General features: G+C 42.1%; 1 protein-coding gene across 1 annotated transcript; it reads left to right on the top strand.

Annotated features, from left to right (window-relative positions):
• Positions 1-1,742: 1,742 nt before the first annotated feature.
• On the top strand, positions 1,743-23,249 carry ppp1r14bb (protein phosphatase 1, regulatory (inhibitor) subunit 14Bb). The gene is made up of 4 exons (XM_029526321.1): positions 1,743-2,337; positions 19,894-19,977; positions 20,075-20,107; positions 20,218-23,249. The coding sequence occupies exons 1-4, from the start codon at positions 2,137-2,139 to the stop codon at positions 20,284-20,286; spliced, it is 387 nt and encodes a 128-aa protein (XP_029382181.1). The 5' UTR covers positions 1,743-2,136; the 3' UTR covers positions 20,287-23,249.
• The last annotated feature ends 56 nt before the right edge of the window (positions 23,250-23,305 follow it).

The following is a 23,305-nucleotide window of genomic DNA, read 5'->3' as shown; positions in this document are numbered from 1 at the left end:
CTTTCTTTCCAGGATATGTGTCTGACATGATGTTGAAAGACCCAAATATTGCTGACAGGTCGGACGAGTCTGCTCAGCACTGATGCAGATGCACACAGCTACTTTGCATGTGCTCTTTCATTTGATGACACATTAGGTTTGTGTCAAGTGGCTTTTCTGTAATTTAACTGTTATCACTTCTTGTGCAAATACAACAGAGAAGAATATGGAAGCATATGGATTGAAATTACAGCATGCGGATGAATATATAATGTCTTGGTCTGTCTGTGCTTACTGAGCTGTAAGTTTCAGACATGCACAATGAATAATTCAGGTTTTTACGTCTTGTTGCCGCAGTTGTCCATAAAGTGGTTCTTGAGTTAATATAATACACATTCTTGCACACACACATACAGACACACAAACACACACATATGTGCATGCTGACACACTCCAACAGAGAGAGAGTGACATTATGAATTTACTCTCCCAGTCTTTACCTCCCCCTTCTCCCCCCGCTCCTATTATTATTAATACTCTTGTACTTAACCAGCCTGGCTGGTGTGTTGGGGTCCCTGCTGTTACAACACAATGGACCCACTGTGAAAAAATGTCACAGGTTTCCTGTTGATGGAAGCCATAGGCTGGAGATGTCCCTTAGCATGGAGCTAGGTTCGAAAAACCTGTCCCAAACGAGAAAATCCAGCTGCTTCAGCTGTTTTCCACCGATGAGAGGCAACAATCTGTTGCTCCTAAAAGGAAAAATCAAAAATTTAACAACATTTTAATAATTTTTTTTACATGTTTGCTTATGTAAGTTGGCTTTACACAAAGTGCGAAATATAGGTATGAAAGCTGTAAGCTCAAAACATTTCATAGATCGCAGAGGAGATACAAGTCAAATGAGCATTCACACAGTGTTTGAAGCTGTTGGGCCCCTGGGCAAACTGGAAACCTGTTTAAATAGTCTGCAACAAAGTGCTGCACAATGGCAGCCTAAAGGGTTTGTCATGGTTCTCCTCTTGTAGGATAATAGTGCACACAATGGCGAATAATGGAAGAGCTAAAAAAAAGTTTGTCAAGGGTTAAGCTATAGACTTGTGTGAATAGATGAGAGAGGATAATGAATTGAAGTCTGTGAAAGTGTCCCGGAGAACAAAAGGCAGGTCAGCCGAGGTGTTGAAATGGGATGATCTCTGTGCAGTCTGGTCTCAGTAAGCGGAAACAAGAGCTGGGTCTCCAAAATGTAGCACAGAGACCAAGAAGATAGATAACAGTTGATCTGCTGGGGTTTTAAAGTCGGGATGTTAAAAAATAAATAAACAAATAAAAATTCCGTCACGCTACGGCGGATGCGCTCCAACCCAATGGAGAGCAAGAGCGCACCTCTCATGGGGGAGAGAGAGAGAGAGCGGGGGCGAGAGGGGGAGAGGGAGAGAGAGAGAGAGAGAGAAGGAGAGAGGGGGGGAGAGAGAGAGAGGGAGAGAGAGAGCGAGAGAGAGAGAGAGGGGGGAGAGGGAGAGAGAGAGAGAGAGAGCGAGAGAGAGAGAGAGAGGGGGAGAGGGAGAGAGAGGGAGAGAGAGAAGGAGAGAGGGGGAGAGAGGGGGGGGGGGGAGAGAAGGAGAGAGGGGGAGAGAGGGGGGGGGGAGAGAGAGCGAGAGAGAGAGAGGGGCAGAGTGGGAGAGAGCGAGAGAGAGAGAGAGGGAGAGAGAGAGGGGGAGAGATGGGAAGAGGGAGAGAGAGAGGGAGAGAGTTGGAGAGAGAGGGAGAGGGTGGGAGAGAGACGTGTGATTTCTCTTTGTACTGAATGAAGAGTTGAGGCCGGCTCTGCTGCCTTCGCTTTTTATATAAGCAGAGTTTGCATGCTGTAAATAGCAGAATAAGCCGGTTACACTTTACGTTTCGTCCCGTCCGCCGTTCCCCTTTTTGTTTCAGCGAAAGCAGCCGATCACTGCCAATGTCCCTCTGAGCGGGTTTGGACAACAAAAGCATCAGGTCGGACGCTTCTTCTTCTTCTTCTTCGGGGGATTTTTCAGTGCGGAAAAAAAGCGAAGCAGCCTCCGTCTACAGACCTCCGCTCGCCTCCCTTCCGCCGCCCCCTTCACACTTCCACACCTCCGGGGTTTTTTCCCCCCAACGCCGAAGAACCGAGCGAGCATGGCTGCTGTAACAAGCCCGGAGACGAGCCCGCAACCCCGGGTATATTTCCAGACGCCGGCCGGCACCACCGAGGAACCGGAGACACCCGTTCGGAAACAGGGACGCGTTACCGTCAAATACGACCGCAAGGAGCTGAGGAAGAGACTGAACCTGGAGGAGTGGATCATCGACCAGTTAACGGACCTCTACGACTGCGAGGTAAGACAGACCCGAACAATAACGGCCTCAAAAACCGATCGATCCGATCGATCGGGCCAATGTGCTAAGTAATAGGGCTCCCTGGTGTAGTCCAATAAGTCCGTTTATCAGCTCCGGGCTTGTCTTTGTGTCTCGTCCTAAATCAAACTGTTGACAAAGACACATTTAAGGCCCTTTGTCAGAGCTTTTGGCCTAGCTGCTCTTGTTCCATAGCCCATAGGATCTGGGACATATGTGAGGAGATGAGCCAGTGAAGGCAGCACGGACATGAGAAAAAGTGACTAAATGATGTCAGTAAGATTTAAACTGGGGGGGTTAAACTTCAGTCCGCCACCCACAGGTAGGCTAAATGTAGCATATGCAGCTTTCTAGCCTAATCATGAAATAGACGGGCTCTGCTCTCTGTTCTGATTGGCTGAGGCTCTTTTAAAGCTCACCTGTGAATTAAACTGATCTCAAATAAATTAACACTTTTGTTATATTTTGGTTGTCCAACATGTGGTTTGACTCCTGGTGGGTTAGAAAAAAAAAAACTTGTCAGAATCAACTTTGATTGGTGATAATTCAATATAGAAATGGAAAAAAAATGAACAAGATACTTGTTGTTTGAGTGTGTTCCTGGTTTACATCTCAGCCAGGGCCACTGCTGCACGCCCCCTCCCCCCTTTCCTCTCTCCTACTTACAAACTTTGACGTAAAGAAAAAACCGAGTTAGCCAGGCGTGGTTAGCTCAAACACGAGACAAATTAGGTGATTCTTATGCATCTGTGTGGGGGGGGGTGAGTCCAGTCATACACCATGTCAGCAACAAACCTCCCTGGCCTCACCGATGAGTGTGCACAACCCATCAGGTGTGGTATCTAACTTTGGACTCCCTCAGCACCATCTCACATCAAACCCCAATGGTCATGGTGACACACACAGCGCTGTGCGTTTCTAATGTCACCTGGCAGCAGCTGTGGTGTAGCTGCTGCCGTCAGTACTTGGTAAGCTCATGTGAACTCCACTGAGCTGGCATTGACCCATATTCTATTCCTAGCATGAGGAATACAACGACTTAACAGGTTTGGAGAATTCCTAGTAGGCTAATGGGGAGAAAAGACAGGGAGTCACTTACATCAAGTCTTAACTTGAATAAAGATTCGTTTTTTTCTAGCTACAGAGTAAAAAAGTTACACAATTTCACTTTATCTGGTCTGGTTTCTGTATTTACACCTAAAAGGAAAAGTTAAAAGCAGTTATGTCTTATATGATGAACAAAAACTAGAATGTAGTCTAGCTCACATTTGTCGAAAGGAAATTTGTATCCCGCATTCATTGAGGTGTTTATAGCAGCTAATACGATATGCCTTGAGACACAGATAATAAACTGTCACTGATAGGCCGGGCTCCCATGCCAGCAGAGGTGATTAAATGGCCTGCAGAGGATTTTAAAGTCAGTACGCTTTGATTTCTGGCAGTAAAGGAGCAGTGATCTATGCATCCGGTCTGAGTTGAGTCAAAAAGTATCGGCAAATATATTCAGGGAAAGTCTTTGCTGTCCTGTGCTCCTGTGTGACCTTTTATAATTCAACAGATGGAATCTGAGTCGTTCACAAATAATCTTTTTAGATTTTTTTTATAATTGTATTGAACCAAGAGGTTGATAGGAGATAATTTGCCATTTGAAGGATGAATATTTTTCTTTCTAAATGTAGATTCATTCATCCATCTCACATCCATCTTTCCTTCTTTCATTAATCCACTCAGTCATTCGGTCATGCATGCTTGATTGTGAGTCTGCTTTTCAACAAGACAAACAGGTCACCAAAAAAAAAAAAAAAACTTAACATGTGAGCACATCGTGACAGTGTCTGTTGTGTTGGTGTTGGTAGTGACACCTTAGGGTCTGATGATTTATGAGGGTCAGATCAGGATCATTTGAGGTTATTCTTGTGTAAATGAGGAATTATTGATTTATTTTCCGTTTTTGGACACACATTCTTCATTTATCTCTAATGATGCTGCCTATTTTTGTCATTCATCCATTGACATACCTATTTTTCCTTGTCCCTACCCTGTCCCTGTATTGGCTGTTAGACAACAAAGAGATTAATTTACAGTCACTGATGGCGACATGTTGGACTCCTTCAGACAGGAAAATGTGGAGCACGTGCTACGAAATAGTGTAACTAGAGAGGCAGTTTTAGCCGGCTGGGGAGTGAAGAGGGAGCAGGGAGAGCCCTGCTCACTGACAAAGACCAGGAGCACGTGGCTAAGGTTTAACTCGTTTTTTTCCTCACCCTCATGCTTCATCTTTGCCTTTTCCCCTCCATGCCTCTCTTCATGTTTTGACTCATTGTAATCATATTTTTATCTGCCACTAATCATGTTCTGTTTATTAGCAATCCGCTTTCTCTCTCTCTGCTTTTTTAAATCTGGAAGGAGTTTGTGCAATAGGGAATTCATTATGAGCTATTTTGTCATTCATTTAATCCCCTTAAAAACGCTGGGAGCAGTATGTCATTCGTTTCTGCAAGGCAGCTTCTCAGATATTCATCCAGCCACTTCGTCAACCTATCATTCAGAGTTGCCATGGTTAATAGTGAGGAGCAGAGCCTTCAAATGATTCCATGGCAACAAGTCTCGCCCAATGTTTATGTTGGTTAACCGTGCAGTGGAAAAATGAGGTTGTGTCCATTCCATGAAACAAAGCTTAGCAAAATTACATGATTTAGTCTTTAGATTTAATTTAGTCTTTAGATTTAATTAGAGCCTCTCAGTTGTTATATTACTAAGGACTTAGTGCAGGCATACCTTCACTTGATGTTAATGAGGCATTTGATTTGTTAGCCAAATACTTCCTGGTTTTGTTAGGTGCCCAACAAGTGTTGCTTGTACTGCAGAAGGCATCTATAAAATCAGAATTTGTATTGAATAGATGACATAAATAATATTGATAATATCCAGTTAACTGGAACTCCAGGTGTTAGATTTTCTGAGTTTGAAAATGCACTGACAGTCAGTTGTGTGAAATAGGTGCAACTGTATAAATTTTTCTATGATGAATACCATTAAAAAACATCTTAAGGTGATGAAAGGGCGTTTGAGTTCATCTGATACATCTGTTTCAATAAAGTCTCCAATCCCATAATCCTCAATTCCCACACATTCACAGTTTACATTTAAAACCCAACTATTAACTGTGCTAGATCAAAAATATACAGAATGAAGTGGCAGCAGACGTGAGGATTTGGGAGAGTTACGTGGGTCATAGCAAGGCAAGTGAGTGTTACTTTAAGGATGGATGTTTGTTGAAGTTGTACTCACTTTGTTGTTGCAGAACACCCGCTCTATTACTGCCGTTTGTATATAGGGTGCTAAGTGAGCTCAAGCTCAAGCCAGGGAAAAGTTAAGTGAGGGTTTCATTCATGGAGTCCACAACTCTGCATCCAGTAAGTTATGAAATTTCACTCCAGCCTTGGTAGCATTTCCATGGTAACCGGGCTGGTAAAAGTTTATTTGACACACAAGAAAAATTTTCTCCTAGTGCGCTGTGTTTTCTGCTCATTATAAACTGCAGCTAACCAGTAGCTACATGGTTAACAGTGAAGCGAGAGGGCGGACCAATCCCCAAACTCCAGGGTCCTACGTGGCCACACACACACACACACACACGCACACACACAGATGGGGATACGAGTGAGAACAGAGGCAGAATTGGTTAGCAGGAATGCACTGAACAGTGGAAGAGAAGGGAAAAGAATGAGAGGGGATGGCAAGAGAAGAGGGAAAATGTAGTAGTGGGAGGCAGGGATGTTAAAGAAGGAGAAACTGTTTTTGTGTTCTGATATGCACAAAAAGGTTCATTTTTGTCACCACATTAACACTTGATCTGATGCCGAGTGCAGTTCAATGACTTCTGACAGTTGGAGCTGAATGTGGTGTAAAGCAGCAATCACTACGGATTCAATCTGTTTTTACAACCACACCATCACCGGCAGGCAAGCAAATAGAGCTTATATCATCTTTAACAGAGTTTGGCTTCAGTGTCGTCAAACAGGAGCAGTTTTTCAACATAAAAATGAGACTGAGCAAAAAATTGAAAGACATTGATTGTTGACCTGCTAATTCTGTCACGACTGTGTTTATAAGTATCTGTCTGTGCAAACACGGTGTCACAGTGGTGGGCCTCATAAAGAACAGGGACGAGTGTGCTTACAGGGAGGAGGTGGAGCAGCTGGTAACTGGTAACGCAAATCACAACCTCAAACTAAACACAGATAAGACAGGAGAGATGATTGTGGATTTCCGGAGGGCCAAGCCAACACTCCTCACTCATTATCTCTGGGTCTGCTGTGGAAAGAGTTAAAAGTACCAGGTTTCTGGGATTCCATGTGACTGATGACCTGACCTCAACGTACAACACTGCAGTCATCGCAAAAATGGCCCAGGAGTGCCTTCTTTTTCTCCGCAAACTGAAGACAGCGGACCTCTCCCCCCAGCAATGACAGTCTTTTACCGCGGTACGATAGAGAGCCATGTATTATGTCACTGCCTGTTATGGCTACAGCAGAGTAGAGTAGAGGAGAGGCAGAGGCAAGACAGAATAGTAACAACAGCAGAGATCATTTGGGCATTATTGCCTCCTCTGATGGACACCTACAAACAGAGGTGCATCCACAGGAACTGCAACATAGCCAAGGACCTTCCTCTACTCCCCTTTAGAGTAAAGAGCATCAGGACCAGAACAAAAAACAAATGATTTATTGTTCTTTTCATTGCCAGTGTGTCTGTGAAACGCCATTTTGTTTCTATGTTTTTGCATTAAAATGAAAACTCAATCAATCATTCAATCACTAAACGTGTACACAAGTTCAGCAGGTATAACACTATGCTGCTGACATCAAAAGCCTCCTTGAGCCCACATTTCCAAAATTTTAAAACATGACAGTGTTCAATTTACATGTTTAGTTAAGTAATGTAACATCACAGACAATGTGGAGTGTTTCTTCTCCACAGTGTCTGTGAAGTTAAGTGTCTGAACAACACAGTAGCAAAGGCGTAAAGAAAATATCAGAGAAAAGAGGAAATCCTAACGCAAACTCCAGTTCAACTCATATACATAGTGAAACTAATGAACACAGTAACTTTGCATTTGGTTAAAACATTTCCTTTACACAGGGAGTCTGCTATTACATCAATCATAAAGGGACATTAACAACGCTTACGAGAAATAGGAAGCAGGTTATAATCAGTATTATTCAGAAAAAGTCCATCACAAACAAAGTCTCCATCAAATCCATTTAGAATTGTCTAAAGAGTTGTGCTGTGTTCATTATTTAGCACATACTACTCCAGCACATCAGATTGGTACATACTCCTCTGGATGAAGACCTTAATTGTGCTGCCTTCATTTTCACTTTGATGCCGTTGCGGCTTCTAACAAGAATCAAGAAGTGATGCATCCTGGTGTTGTATTTCTTTGAGGCCTTGGAGAGCAGTGGTTCAGGGGAAGCCTGACTTTGGGAACAGCTGTAATTTCATAACTCCGCTGGATACGGATGAATTTGGCCTTCTTCACACACACACACAAAACACACGTTGAGTGGGTGCCATTTGCTTAAAGCTAAGACTTAAAGGTCTGAATATCAATCAGTATGACCCTGTTTCGCTCAGGATGTGTAAGAGTGTGACCACAAAGACTGGTTGTTACACAGAGCCAGTGAAAGACCCCAGTGTGTCTTCGTAATCACCCCCCACACCACACACAGACATGGACATACACACACGCTGTTAATAGGTTACATATTCACGGACATGCAGTTCTTGTCCTGTTTGCTTGAGGGTGAGTCAGCATGCACTATAGTCTGACCCACTGACTGTCCATGTGAGTGTTTTTAATACAGTGAAGGAATGAATCAACCAATGAGTAAGGGAGGAGCAAAAAGCCCCGACAAGAATATTTTGACTGGGGGAGACTAGGCATGTGTTTTTTGCTCAATGTGTGACCAAGATCGGAAGGAAGTGAAGAACGCCAACCTAGAGAAGGTCTGTATTAAGAAAGAGAGCGAGAGAGGGATGTGAGTCATCCAGAGGAATGTTTATGGATGTTGTGACAGGAAGTTGGTGAGAAAGAATGAGTGAGACAAGCACATACAGCACATAGAAATACTCACAATATTAATAAACCACTTTCCCCTCAAAGGCACAATCTACCCTACAAACGCCAGTTGGTTCACACAAATACACACTCACATATCTGTCTTGGTTTCACAGAATAGATTTTCACATTTGAAACGCAAAATACGAGATTGTTTGAGGTATGAGGTAAAAATTTTGCTCATATTGGGACAGTATAAACAGTATGAGTAATTACACTGTGTCTGGAGGGAATAGATTGTTCAGACACTTCTTCATTTTAAGTCACGAGAACGGCAGGATTTAATTTTGTTTGATTAAGTATCTAAAAGTCGCCGTTTATACTCCCCAACACGTCAATTGATGAAATCGACGAAAAGCCCAAATAGTGCATGCTTGTGTTTGTTGCTTATTTTCTCCCTCTCAGCGTCTTTATCTGTCATGTACAGAGTTATTTGTCAGTCGGCATGTCCGGTACAGTACATACTGACTGCCTGAAAACCTTCCACCTGCCTTCAGTATTGTGTTTCAGTACTACCTGAGCTCCATGAGCTTGTCATTCCATCTTCTGTCACACACACACAGGATTGTCAGCCAAGTGAAGGGTTTAACAAACCCATTTTACTTTGAAGAGCAGCACAAATCAACGAAGGCATGTCTGGAGTTTGCTTGTGAAATCGTTCTGAAATTTAGCTGCAGGCAGTAACTTGCTTCCATGTAATGAGAGAGTTTACAAAGATGAAACTGCCCACAGAACACATTTTTATAGTGTGTGTACAATTACCACTTTGAAGCTGTTAATACCATATACTTGCTTCCATAAACATAATGACTGATGAATTAAAGTATCATACAGGTGTATTTTATAATGAATGTATTTTAAGACTGCACGTGTGCTTCTGTTTTATCAGAGCTGTAGCACCCAGAGGAGACGTGTACAATACTGATCTAGCTTGCTACGCAGGCCACTGTTATTACTATATGTGGCTCAGGAGTGTTATTGCTGTACAAGCGCTTTTAAATGAGATGAATATTAGGTTTTGATGATGCACATTTATTGGCCTCCTTGTTGAAACTATATGAAAATAATGAAACAACCAGGGCTACTGTTCTCATATTTAACAACTGCAGCAGCTGGCATGAATCCCTGGTATGGATTCATTATCAGCATGAAGTGTGTGTGTAAGTAATGCCCACTGCCTGCAGGTTGAGTCCGGTAACTCAGATCCACTCGGGGGTGTGTTTTAGTCCCAGGAGCTGCATTAAGAGCAGACAGCAGTAGAGCTGCGTTCATTGCATGGAAGCATATGTCAGTTTATGGCTGTGTTCCCTGCCTCTGGTTGTGTTGTGTGTTTAATGTGTTTATCATACTCTAGTGACAAACTGTACAAGAGCAGTTCACAGTGACCTCCCTGTTATTACTGGATATGTAGAAGTGTTGATGGACGATGTCAGACTTCGGATTGGTTTTTTAATATCAGATAGTTGTAGCTTTCAGCAAGTAATAATAGAAGTGCAGTCAGATAAGTTCACAGGAACAGACTGCACTACCCATGACTCCCTGACCTCATGTCCATCTCAGGCAGGCAGACAGCCACCAATCAAGGGGTTGCCAGGTTAGAGCATCAGTGCCATCTTGGCTTCATATATCTTCCATGATGTCACCACAGTGCTCGGTAATGAACGCCACGGAGAAGGATTCATGTACTGTTATGAAAGCTGCTGTGGTTAAATTGGCTGTGTGAGGACACGGATGGACAGGAGATGTTTGGACAGATGGACAGACAGCTGGCATGGGGATAGACAGATAGACTACTGATGACATAATGTTACTTGTTACTTCTGTCTCATGTTACTGCTACTGTTTCCATTTTAGTACAATACACCGAGTCTGTTGTACATGTATCACATTTAATTGCCTATTTACTTTACTTTTTATTTCCATTAGGTATCTCAGTATGAAGCAACAACTGACCATATTTGGACAATATGAGTGACAGCAATGATTAGTGTTGCTGATTCATCAGGGAGGGAGTCATGTCTTTAACTAAATGCTGATAGAACAAGCGAAGTTAGGCATTCGATTTCATAATGACTTTAAATAAGGTCAAAGGTCACAGGTCAAGGTCACTATGAGATGTTAACATGTATTCATAAAAATTATTCTAGTGGTAACTGTAGTTTTATCCTGGAGCTGATTGACTAAATTTGGAAACAAACCAAGGTATGGCCACTAAGTCTCAGGGTGTATTAGTGATTGATCAGCATTAATGAATTATAATAATCTGTAATCCCCTTTGATTCCAGTCAGATTTTTATCTCAGTTGTGATGGAGTGAGGCAAATGGGCAAACGAATGAAGAATGAAAACTGATGGAAAACTGTTCAAATGGAAGCTGCGTGACTCTGTGAGGTTGCCAAACTCCACTCGTGCCTAAAACGGCGACAACAGAAGAAGTCATTCAGTGAATGATATGGCAAATGAAAAAATGAATGTAGACCCTTTAGTTATGTTGCCAAGAATGAGATAATGATTATGTACTATAATCCGTGTTTGTATCCATTCTTATTTTAATCTGCACATAATCTCTTGTAGTCCCCGGTCCATAGAAGGCATCTGCTTGCGTGTGTTCGCATGTGTATGTATGAGGTCTTCATCTTGTATGTGTTTGTGTGCTTTCTATAATTACTTGTTTGATCCCATGCTAATTATCAATTGATTGAAGGAGAAGAAGGAAAAAACAATTTGTTTAAAAATCCAGGCAATTTTTTCCAATCTACTGAAGATGCTTGCGCATAGAAAGCCCTCACACACTGAGTGCTTTTTTTCTGTGTTTGAATATATGGAACATTCAGACCTGCGCGCTGCTTTCTGCTGCAGAAATGGCATCCTCAAGAAGAGGTAAAGAGTGGAGGTGGAGGGTGAAAGTGGGCACTTGAGATGCTGTCGGGATCACACATTTCAGAGAAGGGATTTTATAATTAGAGTGGGCTGAAGAATATTCTCTGTGTTTTAGTGTGTGTGTCTGTGTGTGCAGGAGAGAGAGGTCTGTTTCCAGCCAGGTAGTTATATGCATGGAAAATGAAAGTAAAGGTTAAAAGTTAGAAAACCAAAGGTTATATAAATGCATACAATTCATCATAAGACTTTGCTCAGATGGGTGTTTCAGATAAACCACTTGTTGCTGTGTGGTTTCTGCACTGCGCTGCTCTTTTTGTGTCTTTTGACCAGGTTAGATATGTCGGCAGATCTTGTTGCCAGTGCAAGTTTTCTCGGGGTTGGCTGTGACCCTGGGGTACCAGCAGAGTGACTCCCCAGAGAGGCTGCAGCACAGACGTATCCAGTCAACACACAGAAACCACTCAACCGTTCACATGGCCCAAACAAGCCAATGTGTGAATCATTCAACCAGAGAGCGAGCAGCTATGAGTGTGCGCAGATTTTTGGGAGGTCATAGTTGAGTGACATTGAAAATTTGAACTGCAAATTGATGTTAAAGCGTGTGTTTGTGTGTGAGAGCATGAGCACTCGTGGTGGAGACCGACCAAGAAGCCTTAGCTGCAAGTTTTGATGGGAAATCTGTCCAACTTTCCTGTTAGGATGTGCTCTGTTTTTACATACTTATTGATTGACAGCATGTGTCTGTTATGTTACCGCTCTGCTAATGTCATCGAGGACATTGTTGCAGTTTTATAGCACTCTGCTGTTAAACACAGGGAGTTCACTCTGGTGTTATGTTAGCATGCCGATTGGAGCCAGAGCTGATAGGTACTCATGTCCACTGCAGAGTCATTTGACCCAAATGTGAATGTCATTCTGAGCAGGTTTGTTATTTTTACCAATGGAAATTAGGCAAAGGTTATCATTTTAATCTATGTCACTGCACACATTTACAGATCTGCTAGTGCTATAGTATATATATACTTTTGTAACATACTTTAATTTCAAGAACTTCCAAAAATGCTGTGCCTGCAAGCTAATAATAGTCCTGAATCTTTCCTGGCATGATAGGAAGATGCATTCTGTGCATTTGGAGGTGGTTTGGTTTGGCTTTTTCCTGTAATAAGTCTGAAGCAACCCACACAACAGTATGCCCACATCACTACCAGCAGATTCTGGAGGCTCTGCTTCTTTTTTCTTTACATGAAAGCGCCCTTTGCATTTTATCTGTAGTGAGATAGCACGAAGGCTGACTGAGTTGCAGAGTCAAAACAGATGCAGGCTCTGTTAGGATCTGCTAAATGAGGGCTGCATGTTGTTTTCAAAGTGTTTTTAATCGAGCAACACCATTCAGAATCTGCGTGGCCTTAGTTCCAAGAGGTGCACATAGTGATGCATTAACAATTTTGTTGTTTTGTTTTTTTTTACAAAAATTATTTCTGTTTATAACATTTTCCTTTATCAGCACTGAGGTAAGCTCTGCTGATGATAGATTACAGAAAATATGGCAGCGACTTCTGTGTTTTTCTATGATTCAAAACAGAACATCATATTCTTCCTGCGAGGAAGTACAGCCAACTGATTAGGCGTGCAATAGAGATGAAGATCATCCACAGTAGCACACAAAATGTTAAAGCCTGCACAAACTAGACTGGATTAAGTACATTGAACTGTATTGATCATGGATATCTGTGGTTTATGGTCGCATGTGAGGCCACATATTCATTACAGCAGTCAGTCACCACTCAGATTAATTGCACAGACACACACAAGTATAACTCTGCCCGCTTAAAGAGGTTCTGTTAGTGCCAACACACACACACACACACACACACTTCCCACAAATAAGTACAACCTCCCCTCCCCCAGTTATCACCCAAGGTCACGTGTCCAGACAGGAAGTAGCTGGATGAGCTTGTGCTTTAACCCCTTCAGTGCAAAAAGACACCATTTTTGAAGCTGCATTTGCTGCTTCCCAAACATGAGTTTGAAACCTAAGACAGAAGTTGGGATACAACCTGAAAAAGGAAGCTGGTGAAATTAATCTTATTGTAAGACCAGCAGATTCCTGAAGAGCAACCACCTGCGTGTGTATGTGAGGGGAGATATGAGGGGGATTGGAAAGCAGCAGGCAGACTGATATAATGCTTCTCTAATCCCTTCACCCTTGCTGACCCCTCTGTGACTCACTCTCTCTTATATTCTCTTTCTCATTGTGTCCTAAGTGGAATCATGCCTGGAGCAAGGTATGAATTGCCCTAATACAGACGCACAAGATGATTTTAGGAGCAGCACAGACTGGCAAAGCCACCTAGAGATGAGGGGCATGAAAGGAAACATGAAGATAAATAGATGGAGGGGGTCATGACAGGAAGCAGGTTCAAGCCCAGTGTTTTTCCACTGCGATTACAAGTTGGACTCATCCTTTTTATGTGTGTGTGTGTGTTGGTCTGTTAGGGTCGGTTACAGTCAGCCAAATTAGCAGGATATTCAAAGGGTTGTCACAAATACCCACTTAAAGTTGATTTAGCAAGGACCTCCTCTGCTTTCAGCACAGAATACTTTTATTACTTTGAATAGAAAAGGTTTTCTTTGCAATCCTGGTTCCATGTTGGCAGGTTCATGAACATGCATTGGAATTGCTTGCAGATATGTGCACCATATCTGCCTGTTTGCCTCGCTGAGTGGAATTTACCAAATGGAACAAAGTCCAATTTGTAAATCACATAATACTCTCTAGTCTATAGTCTCTGTTCCAGTCAAGTGATTGCTCTTGGCTTGACTTCATCCTTCCTGGCTCAATCAATCAGAGTGTATTTGATACACAGGCTTGCACGTGCAAAAGACATGGGAGGTTGAGGGTATCTATAACTTTCTGTGAACTGTTGTGTGAATCTTTTTAGAGGCAGTTATTATCCATAATTTACAACTATTCTGAATTTAAGCTCTGTGGGAACATGTCTATGGGTTAACTAAATGTAAAATGTTATTGAAAGAGAGAAAAATCTAACTAATTCCCAGCTGTTGTGACACTATCTCCTCTCCTTTCCAAATATATCTCTCTGTTTTAGGTTTGAAGCTTTAAAATGCCAAACCGTGTCATCATTCAAATACTTTATCAAGCTGTTCTGTTTCGTCAACCATGTCCCTTCACTGGCTTCGAGCCAGTGGTCTTTTCTTCCCATGTCAGGACTAACAACCCCCCCCCCCCCCCCCCCCCCCCTTTTTTTTTTTTTTTTTTAATTCACCCTCGCCTTGCTCAACACACCTCAGCAGACGACTGGATGTCATTTCTGTCTGTATCTCACCAGCAATCCTTTTTCACAATTAAGACCAATTTCAATAGTGGATCTACTGAATGATTTATTTCTCTGGCTTCTTAATTTGGACCATTAGTCAAAGGTGATAACGGCACACTGCAGTTTTTCTCCATTAATATTGATCCTAACTAATTCACAGTATGATACCAAGCACCTTTTTCCCTTTGGTGGTGGTGATGCAGTGCAGTGAAGCAGATGTGTGAGTATTATGACTCAGTAATACCTTAGCTCTTGTACTTGACTGTACGGTTGTACTGTATGATTGTGTGCATTGTCTGTAATTTGTCGTACATATTTTGTAGCTGTGCCACTTTTGAATGGAACACGCACAAGCACCCACACAGTATAAGCACACCACAAAAACGCTTTCCTGCTTTTGCTGACCTCAATATAGAGTCTTATTGCAGTTAGAAAGTCACACAGTGATGCTGCAGCAGTGTGAAGTTTTAAAGCTTCATGTAACACCATCTGTGTTTCCCATGTGCCTCTACCACCGACCTATTAAATGGGCAGGAATTAACCAGAGTGGCACAGAGTACATGTAGAGTAGAGGTGTCTTGTTTTTCCGTGATGGATGCAAAAAGTATCACTTTGCCTTGATGAGTCAAAACAAACACACACACACACACACACACACACAAGGAAACTGGAGTGAATGGTGACATTGTTGAGTGCCACGTGGCCCACTTTTCCTACTTCTTCCTCCTTCCTCCATCCTGTCTGCTCCAGCCATTACTTCCCTCTTGTCTCCAGCTTCCTCCCCCCTCCTCCTCTTTCTCCCGATAGTCCACACAGCCAAAACACTGTCTTTGTCTTTGCAGCAGAACAGGCAGTCTGCCATCCTGTAGTCTGACTATTTTTATCCTAGTTTGTTACCGAGGCAGTCGAAAAGCAAAAGTGGCCATTTATCATCCATCATGTAGCTTTTGGTAAATCGAAAGCCTTCTTTACATTTCTAACTGTCTTCTCCTACGCAGCATCTCTCTGGTCCTCCTTTTACACTCATAAGTTTACACACAAACAGTTTATGCACATCCTATCATAAGAATCCATGCATGTAATGCTTGTACTTGGCCTCTATGACCTACTTAAACATGGAGCCTCCCACACTGATGAAAAATTGTCCATATTCATATAATTGTGGTTATTGTCATTTCATTTATCATGTGTCTAAATGCACTGATAGACCTTCACTGGCAGCTGCAGAGAATTTCCTCAGCAACATTCACACATTGGTCATGTTTCACCATTCATCAATTTTGAATCAAAGTTCTGTGAAATCAAGTCTAGCAAAATAAAAGCAGCTGACACGCAACTTTATTAGGAAACCCTGATTTTACTTCTGTCTGTCTCATTAGTTTCCTTTCCAGAGTTATTTACAGTAGTCATGATGGCGGCAGTTTTGACCCACTTATGTGTGTAGCTTATGTTTGTCCTGTGATAAGGGAGCCGTATCTAGTATTTGATCTGTCCAATCCTGCAGCCGCTGCAGCCCGCTGTGAGAAGAATAGTACTATGACTTACACACACACAAACACACACGCTCCCATACTGTCACATCTTATTCTGCTCTGCACTGAAGGGAGCCTCCAGACAGACAGTGTGTCTGGCTGTTACTCTCTCACAGTGTGGTTGTGTATGAATCATCAAGTTCTCAGGGAGAGTGTAATTAAATTTAAAAAGCACAGTACAATCAGTTTAAATGTCAGTTTGCAGCGTCAGTCTGTTTGTCAGGTGATGCTGCAGGCTGAGTTTTATCTTGTTGTGTGATTCTTGTTCCTACAAAAAGGACATAGATCTTAGTGCACCATAGCCACACACAGGTGACAAATTAAAGTTAACGCCCACATGAACACGTCCATGTGCCCCCATACAGTCACAGTCTCAGAGGGAAACTGGCCTCACAGTTCACAAGTTCTCTTTAAGTTCGCTGGTTTCATTCAGTATGACATAGATGTTCCCAGACAACCAGTATAACACAGCTGTGTCTTAACTGGTTCAGCTGACTTATCCAGTCAGCTCAGCTCAATTCACCAGAGGTGATTTACAAGGCGGTGAAAAAAGTTGGGAATAATATTCAGTTCAGTACAATTTAGGCTTTAACTCATGTTGGATTTTGTTCTTTGATTTGTTGAAATACTGTAGTCTTCCATGAGAAGGTGAATTAGTAATTATTAATCCAGTAATTCATAATTGTATAATTAGCATTAATTAAAATATAGTTATTCATTATTATATATTATATTAATTATTGTATTAATTGCAGTAATAAACACAGTGACACTGAATAAGCAGTTAAAGGCTATTTGTTCCTTGAAAACAGGGAGGAAAACACATTTACCCTGTGTGTAAAAAGGGCCTAGAGAAAAGGTCTAGTGAAGCATGATAATTTACTAAACTCATTACAGCATGTGGTTTCTTTTCCAGGGGACAATGAGAACAAGTATCCTTTTTTTTGTTAGTCTAAGTCTAAGAAGATTTCATTCTAAAACACTCGCCTATCATCGATCTGGGTTCCATTAACTGTAATCATCTGGTAATAAAGGAGACTTTGTTGCCAAAAGGGAGTTGTTACTGTGCACAGAAGTCCTGTGCTCTATCTACTTAATATATAAGATATGTCTCTGTATCACATGTCCCTTCTTACCATGTCAAGATCCTCTTTTCAAATGATATCGTTGGTTAGTAATCAATCATGGGTTTGATCTGCTCCCCTGCCTACTGTCAACCTGCTGTGGAGCATTGGTTGCCATGGTGATTTACAGCTGTTAAACCCAGAGACAACTAATTTCTCTGAACCTACAGGAGGTTGTAGAGTGTTGTTTTAAACAGAGATCGCCAAACCATCGTCCACCCCTGTTACAGAGGAAAAGGAGCAGTGAGGCTGGTGAGGGCAATGCAGAGCATCAGTCCGAGGCTGTTGAAATATCGTGTATCAAACACCTAAACACTGATCCAGATGTTTATCAGACAATTAGCGGAAAGTTTTCCAGTTCAGCAAACCCTTTACCTCCAGATCACTGTCAATTGTTCCACACTGCACTGCTTTGTTTACAAGTCTGCAGTTTGTGCCAATACCTTGCAGCCATCATTTAGTCCAGATCGCATCTGCAGCCAACAGTAAAACCCCCTCTGGACTCCACACTAGTTCACTAAGTCAGTCTGCAGGATTGTTTTGGAAATCCTCCCTTGTGATTCCCTGCTTTCTTTGTCTCCTCTCTGAAGCCTGTCTTCCGGCCTTTTTCAGTATCCTCTCTGTCTCTCTCGGACTACTCGACTCAGCTGCTCTCTCTTCTCAATATGCCTCTTAGGCTCTTACCTTTCCTCCTCTTTGCGTTCCCTTCCCCCCTTGCAGATTTAACATGCTGTCTAGTATAATTTTCAACTAAGCCGTATTAAATGAGTATCACTTATGCTTTCCACTGCATTGATCATCAGCTAGTAGCTTACATTTACCCTCAGTATGTCCCAGAGATTAAAAGCAAAACGGAGCCAGGCTGATATTTCTCTCCACTTTTTCCTACAGGGACATTTGACTTTATAAATCTTTTTAGAAATATCATCAGGAGGAAGACTTTTATTTTGACACTCATTTGCTTCCTCTGTCCTGTCATTCTTTCTTTAATTCTTTCTTTCTCTTCTTCCTCCCATTCTGTAGTTGCACATTGAGCATACATGTGTGAAGTCTGTGTTAGACGTCATAGTCTGAGAGTGTGAGAACCACACAGCTTTAATATGTGTCCAGTGTAAGCATGTGTGTGTTCATTTTAGTGTTCTCCGTTGTCTATTGCAGCTTTAATTTAGAAATTCTGTAATAATGCCATTTTGTGTGTGTGTGCGTCTGTCGCACTCTGCTGACAGTAAGTCTGTCTGTCACCTCTAGTCTATCTCACACACACAGGCTTCTCTGCTCTGAATTAAATCCTTACAGCCCATCCTTTCCATACACTCACTCACGCACACACTCTTCATCCAGCCAAGGCTTATTAATCATTGTTGAATAATTCTTTAATCCGTGTGTGTGTGTGTTAGGTGTGTATATCAGAGAGAATGTCTGTGATGTTGAAGAGTTTTCACTCCACAAAGCTACCATTTGGCCAGTGTGACACACAAATGTGCACACAGCATGCTGTGCCTGTCTCGCTCTGTGTTTGTGAGTCTACATGACTTTGTGTGTGTGAGGGATGGGGTGGGGGGCAGTTGGGCAGGTGCAAGGACAGCTGGTGTGGGCAACTCTAACCGAGGGGAGGGACCAGAGTGAGAGAGAGTGAGAGGGATTCCTGGAGAATGACATGAATATAGGGTAGCAATTGAGCCCCAAAGAGTTGTGTATGTGTGCACGCATGCTGTTGTTGCCAGTTGTGGACCACTTTGATACCACACACTGATCTAGTGTGTGTGAGTGAGACCTTGCGATCAAACCGCTTCAGCAGCAGCAGATTAATCAGAATATATTTGAATTTATTGGATGAACAGAGAAGACGAGGTGAGACGGAGAAATTAGGAGACAGACAAACTCGATCTGAATCCTCTTTTCAGTGTTGTTTAATACACTTTCAAGTCTCTACGCTCCAATCACCATTTATATTAGTTGTTCAGCTTTATTGCCACCAGGCACTAATTGTTTTGCTTCTATTAAAAGAGTACATGCACATGAGTTGAACAAACACCTGATTGAACAGTGTGACAGTCAGGAGTTTTCAGCGATGCACAAATATTTTTCACCAAAGCTCTGCATGTAACTCTGAAGGTGTTTGAGGAACTGAAGATTTAGCTTTCTTTGCATTGAACATGTACTTTCCCAGCACTGCTCAAATTAACAGAAATATTCAGCATTTAAACCGACATAATCGTTTCTTCCGTCATGATGAAAGATTCTGTCTTCAGTCCTATCTCTTTGTCCTTCCTCTCTTCTCTCCATGTACGGAATGGGGTGATGGAGAGACACCACCCTCTAGTGTCCACAAATAGACGGTCATCAGTTAATGTACCACATCATTCAGACAGAAACACACACAAGTGCGGATCTATTTTCAGATGACCACGTAACATAAACACAGGGACTAAGAATAGGAGGGATGATGAGGATTTCTTTCCATACAGGAGTCTTTGACACAGAGCTGACCAAACTACTTGTTTCTTCAAATGTTTCCTTCTTTTATACCATGTGTTATAGGAGGAGGCCATCCCAGAGCTGGAGATAGATGTGGATGAGCTACTGGATATGCCGAGTGACGTTGAACGGGCAGCCAGGGTCAAGGTAGGACACATAAATGTAGCTGCTTGTGCCTAAACTGCAGGGAAATACACACACACACAGAAATAAAGCACAAGTTCACACTGTATTTATTTTACAGGACTTACTGGTTGACTGTTTTAAACCTACTGAGGTAAGAATCTTCCTTTATTTCCTCTCTTCAAATAGGTTTTCTGTGGATTTTTTTCTTTTCTTTTTTCTTTTTTTAATCTCATTTGTTTTGTCCCTCCCGTCTCCCTATAGGACTTCATCTCAGAGCTGCTTGACAAGATCCGAGGGATGCAGAAGCTCTCTACGCCTCAGAAGAAATGATGCCGTTCCCCCTTTTTCGTCCTCCCCCTCCACCTCAGCCCTCATCTTTTGCCTTCCTTTCGCCCCATTCCACTTTTTATCTTAATCTCAGTTTTCCACCATCATGAAATATGACAACTGAACCACGTTTCTTCCAGTTGTTTCTCCATCTGTTCTAATCCAGTTTCTTATTTTTTTTCTCCATTTCATCTCCTTCTCCTTTTGCATTGATCTATTCACATAAATCACTATTATATTTCATCTTTTTTTTAACTCCCCCTCTTATTTGTTAGACTTTATTCTTAAAAATCATAGAAGAGACATAAAAGGTAAAAAGAATCCATAACCACTGGACGGCAAGAAGAGATTCATTCGTCCTTATCCAGGCACTCTCCTTCCCTCTGCCCCTCCATCACCCTTTTTTTGGCTCTACTCCTCTCACTCATCCAGTTCTTCCCACCCCTCCACCATCCCCTTCTCCACTCTCCATCTGTCTGAGGAGGAAGAGGAGGGGAGCTGAGATGAGATGAGATGAATCCCATTATTATACAGAGTGGAGCAGCTGAGAGTGGGAACAAGAACAAGACACAAGAGTCAACAACGGCCAAGAAAAGGGTGGAAGGGTGAATGTTGGAGAAGGAGGGTCGGAGGGAGGAAGAATCAACCAATCATGCCTCTATCTCGACCAATGAGATTCTTTATATTGTTAAAGCTGCATATGATCCAGCAACCAACCATTATTCTTATGCCGTTTCCTGGTTCAGTTCAGGGCATGGGGATATTCACTTGATTTTAGTTTTTTAACTAATGAACTTTTTGGGGTCAGTGGAGCTAATTTCCCCCCTTAATCAGAGGCATTTGCTACAGTGGTGCATTTAAAGACTGTCTTTTCTGTGCGTGCTCGTTGAAAAATCTGCACTATGTCATTTTGGGAGGAAAATCTGAACCTCTGACCACAATGAATATTGTACGGTGTATCTTTAGTACAGCAATGAGGCAAATTTGATCCTCAAGAGTCGTGGTTGAACCCAATAGAAAGTCACTGGTTGGCTGCGGTGGTCGTGCGCTCCGACCAGCCTTAGACTAAAGATCTTCCGATGAGGGTAGAGTAGAAGTAGGTCATTTTAAGTTGGATGTGCTTGACTAGATTTCAACTTCTTGCTGAAAAACGGTGTTTTTCTTTCCTTCAATGCGTAGTGCAGTCATAAGAGAGGCTGTTTAGAAGCCACTGCTGTCCAGCCTGCACATACATATGAACGTCTGTGTGTTGCTAAATGCTACATGTGTGTATGTTGCTACATAATGTACCGCAACATTCATAATAGGAGTGTTTTTGGGCCTGTATATTCTGCTGTTCTGTACGACGAATTAGATTTTTAGTATAGGACTGGTTCCTGTTTTCTTTCGGTATTGTTTTCTGGAAGCTTTTATTTTTTTTTTTACACACAAACACACTGATAGTCCAACAGGGGGACCTGGAACAAAGCTGCCTTGTTTTTTTTTTTTTTCTTCTTCTTCTTTTTAATCACCCCCCTACTCTGTCTCTAGTTTGCTGTCTCTCTCTTTTTCTCAGCAATGATTTAGTCCACTCCATTGTTTTATGTTTGACATCAGCACAGATTGGTCACATGCACATGGAAACTCTGAAAATGTCTTTTCAGCTTGTGTTGAGGTGGAGACTTTGTGCTGAGGCACCAATGAGATGTCTGAGTAGGAGGGATGGAGGCCACAGTTTCAAACTGAAGCTGTCTGAATCCATTCACCCTTCTTTCTTTCTTTTGTCTTTCTCTCTGTCTCACGCACGCACACACACACACAGGCCACCCTTTTGAGGCGGAGGAAACACATTAGCAAACACAGCTGCCTCTTACACAGATGTGCGCGTGCACGCACACACACACACACACACACACATAGTAGAGAGAGCAGGAGACAGGTCCTCAGCTGTCACAAGAGCCACGTTTTCCTGCTGCAGCTGCCAATCATCTCCAAGAATAAGCCATCTGGTTCTCATCCTGAGCCAATCGGATCAGAGAACAAAGCACATCAGCCAATAGGAGAAGCAGTAACATTTGCTGTAATTCCTGTGACCAATTGCTGACACCTGCGGTGACAGCAGACCTCCACTGTCTGCCTCTCCCGGCCTGCACTAGTACACAAACACACACATTTAAACACGTACACACACTCTGGCCCATTTTCATCTTGCTGCTCTGTTATTTCTCACTGCTATCCATTTTCCTCCTCCTCTCATCCATTTCCATCCTTCTGTCCAGCCTCCCATTCTAACCTTTCTTCAGTTTCTTTTTTTCTTAAAAAACAGATGTTGCCTTAGGTATTATTTATGTTACACAAACCAAATAAACGGGAGACATTCATTTTTAAAGCAGTAACACAAACTGAAAAAAAATAAAAAAAATAAAAAAACACAAACGTGTTACTGAGCAGAGCTGCGACGTGGAGAATCTCGGATCTTCTGTCGCTCATTTTCTCTCTCTTTTTGAGATTCTGTTGGGGTTTTTTTTGTTGTTGTTTTTAGAAGTGAGTGTTTAATACTTAGGCCTTGATACAGTGATTTTGTTTAGATAAGAAAAATCAATCTTCTTTACATATACATTGAATACTGGTCTGTTTTTATTGTGATCATGACACTTCTTGATGCCAGGCCTTGGATTAACATACATTTGAGCAAAAGTCCATTCAGATACACGTTGATGTGATTGTTTTAGCTTTCCTGGTGCCATTCCCAAATCAAGCGCTGCCTGCAGTTTTCTGGAGACAAGTTGATTGGATGGATTACACCCCGGAAGCTCAATCGGTATCTGAATTTGAATGGATTTTCATTTCTAAATCCAGGTTTGGATTATACCTTCTAGACTGTTATTGAAAAGTCTGTTTTTTTACTGTTGGGGAAAATTGCAAAAAAAAAAAAAAAAAAATTATATACTGATTTATTATCATTGAGGCTAAATCCAAGAGCTAAACCATGTGGATCACAGGAGTTGTGTTTTTTTGGACAATGATTAGATCAAACCAACAA

The sequence above is a fragment of the Echeneis naucrates genome, chromosome 18 (assembly GCF_900963305.1).
Source record: "Echeneis naucrates chromosome 18, fEcheNa1.1, whole genome shotgun sequence".
NCBI classification, from domain to species: domain Eukaryota; kingdom Metazoa; phylum Chordata; class Actinopteri; order Carangiformes; family Echeneidae; genus Echeneis; species Echeneis naucrates.
This window is presented reverse-complemented; position numbering and strand designations above follow the sequence as displayed.

Coding starts and splice junctions, on each gene's coding strand:
- ppp1r14bb (XM_029526321.1), top strand. CDS start 2,137: ATGGCTGCTGTAACAAGCCCGGAGACGAGCCCGCAACCCCGGGTATAT. Junction 19,978..20,074: donor AACGGGCAGCCAGGGTCAAG/GTAGGACACATA, acceptor TTTATTTTACAG/GACTTACTGGTTGACTGTTT. Junction 20,108..20,217: donor ACTGTTTTAAACCTACTGAG/GTAAGAATCTTC, acceptor GTCTCCCTATAG/GACTTCATCTCAGAGCTGCT.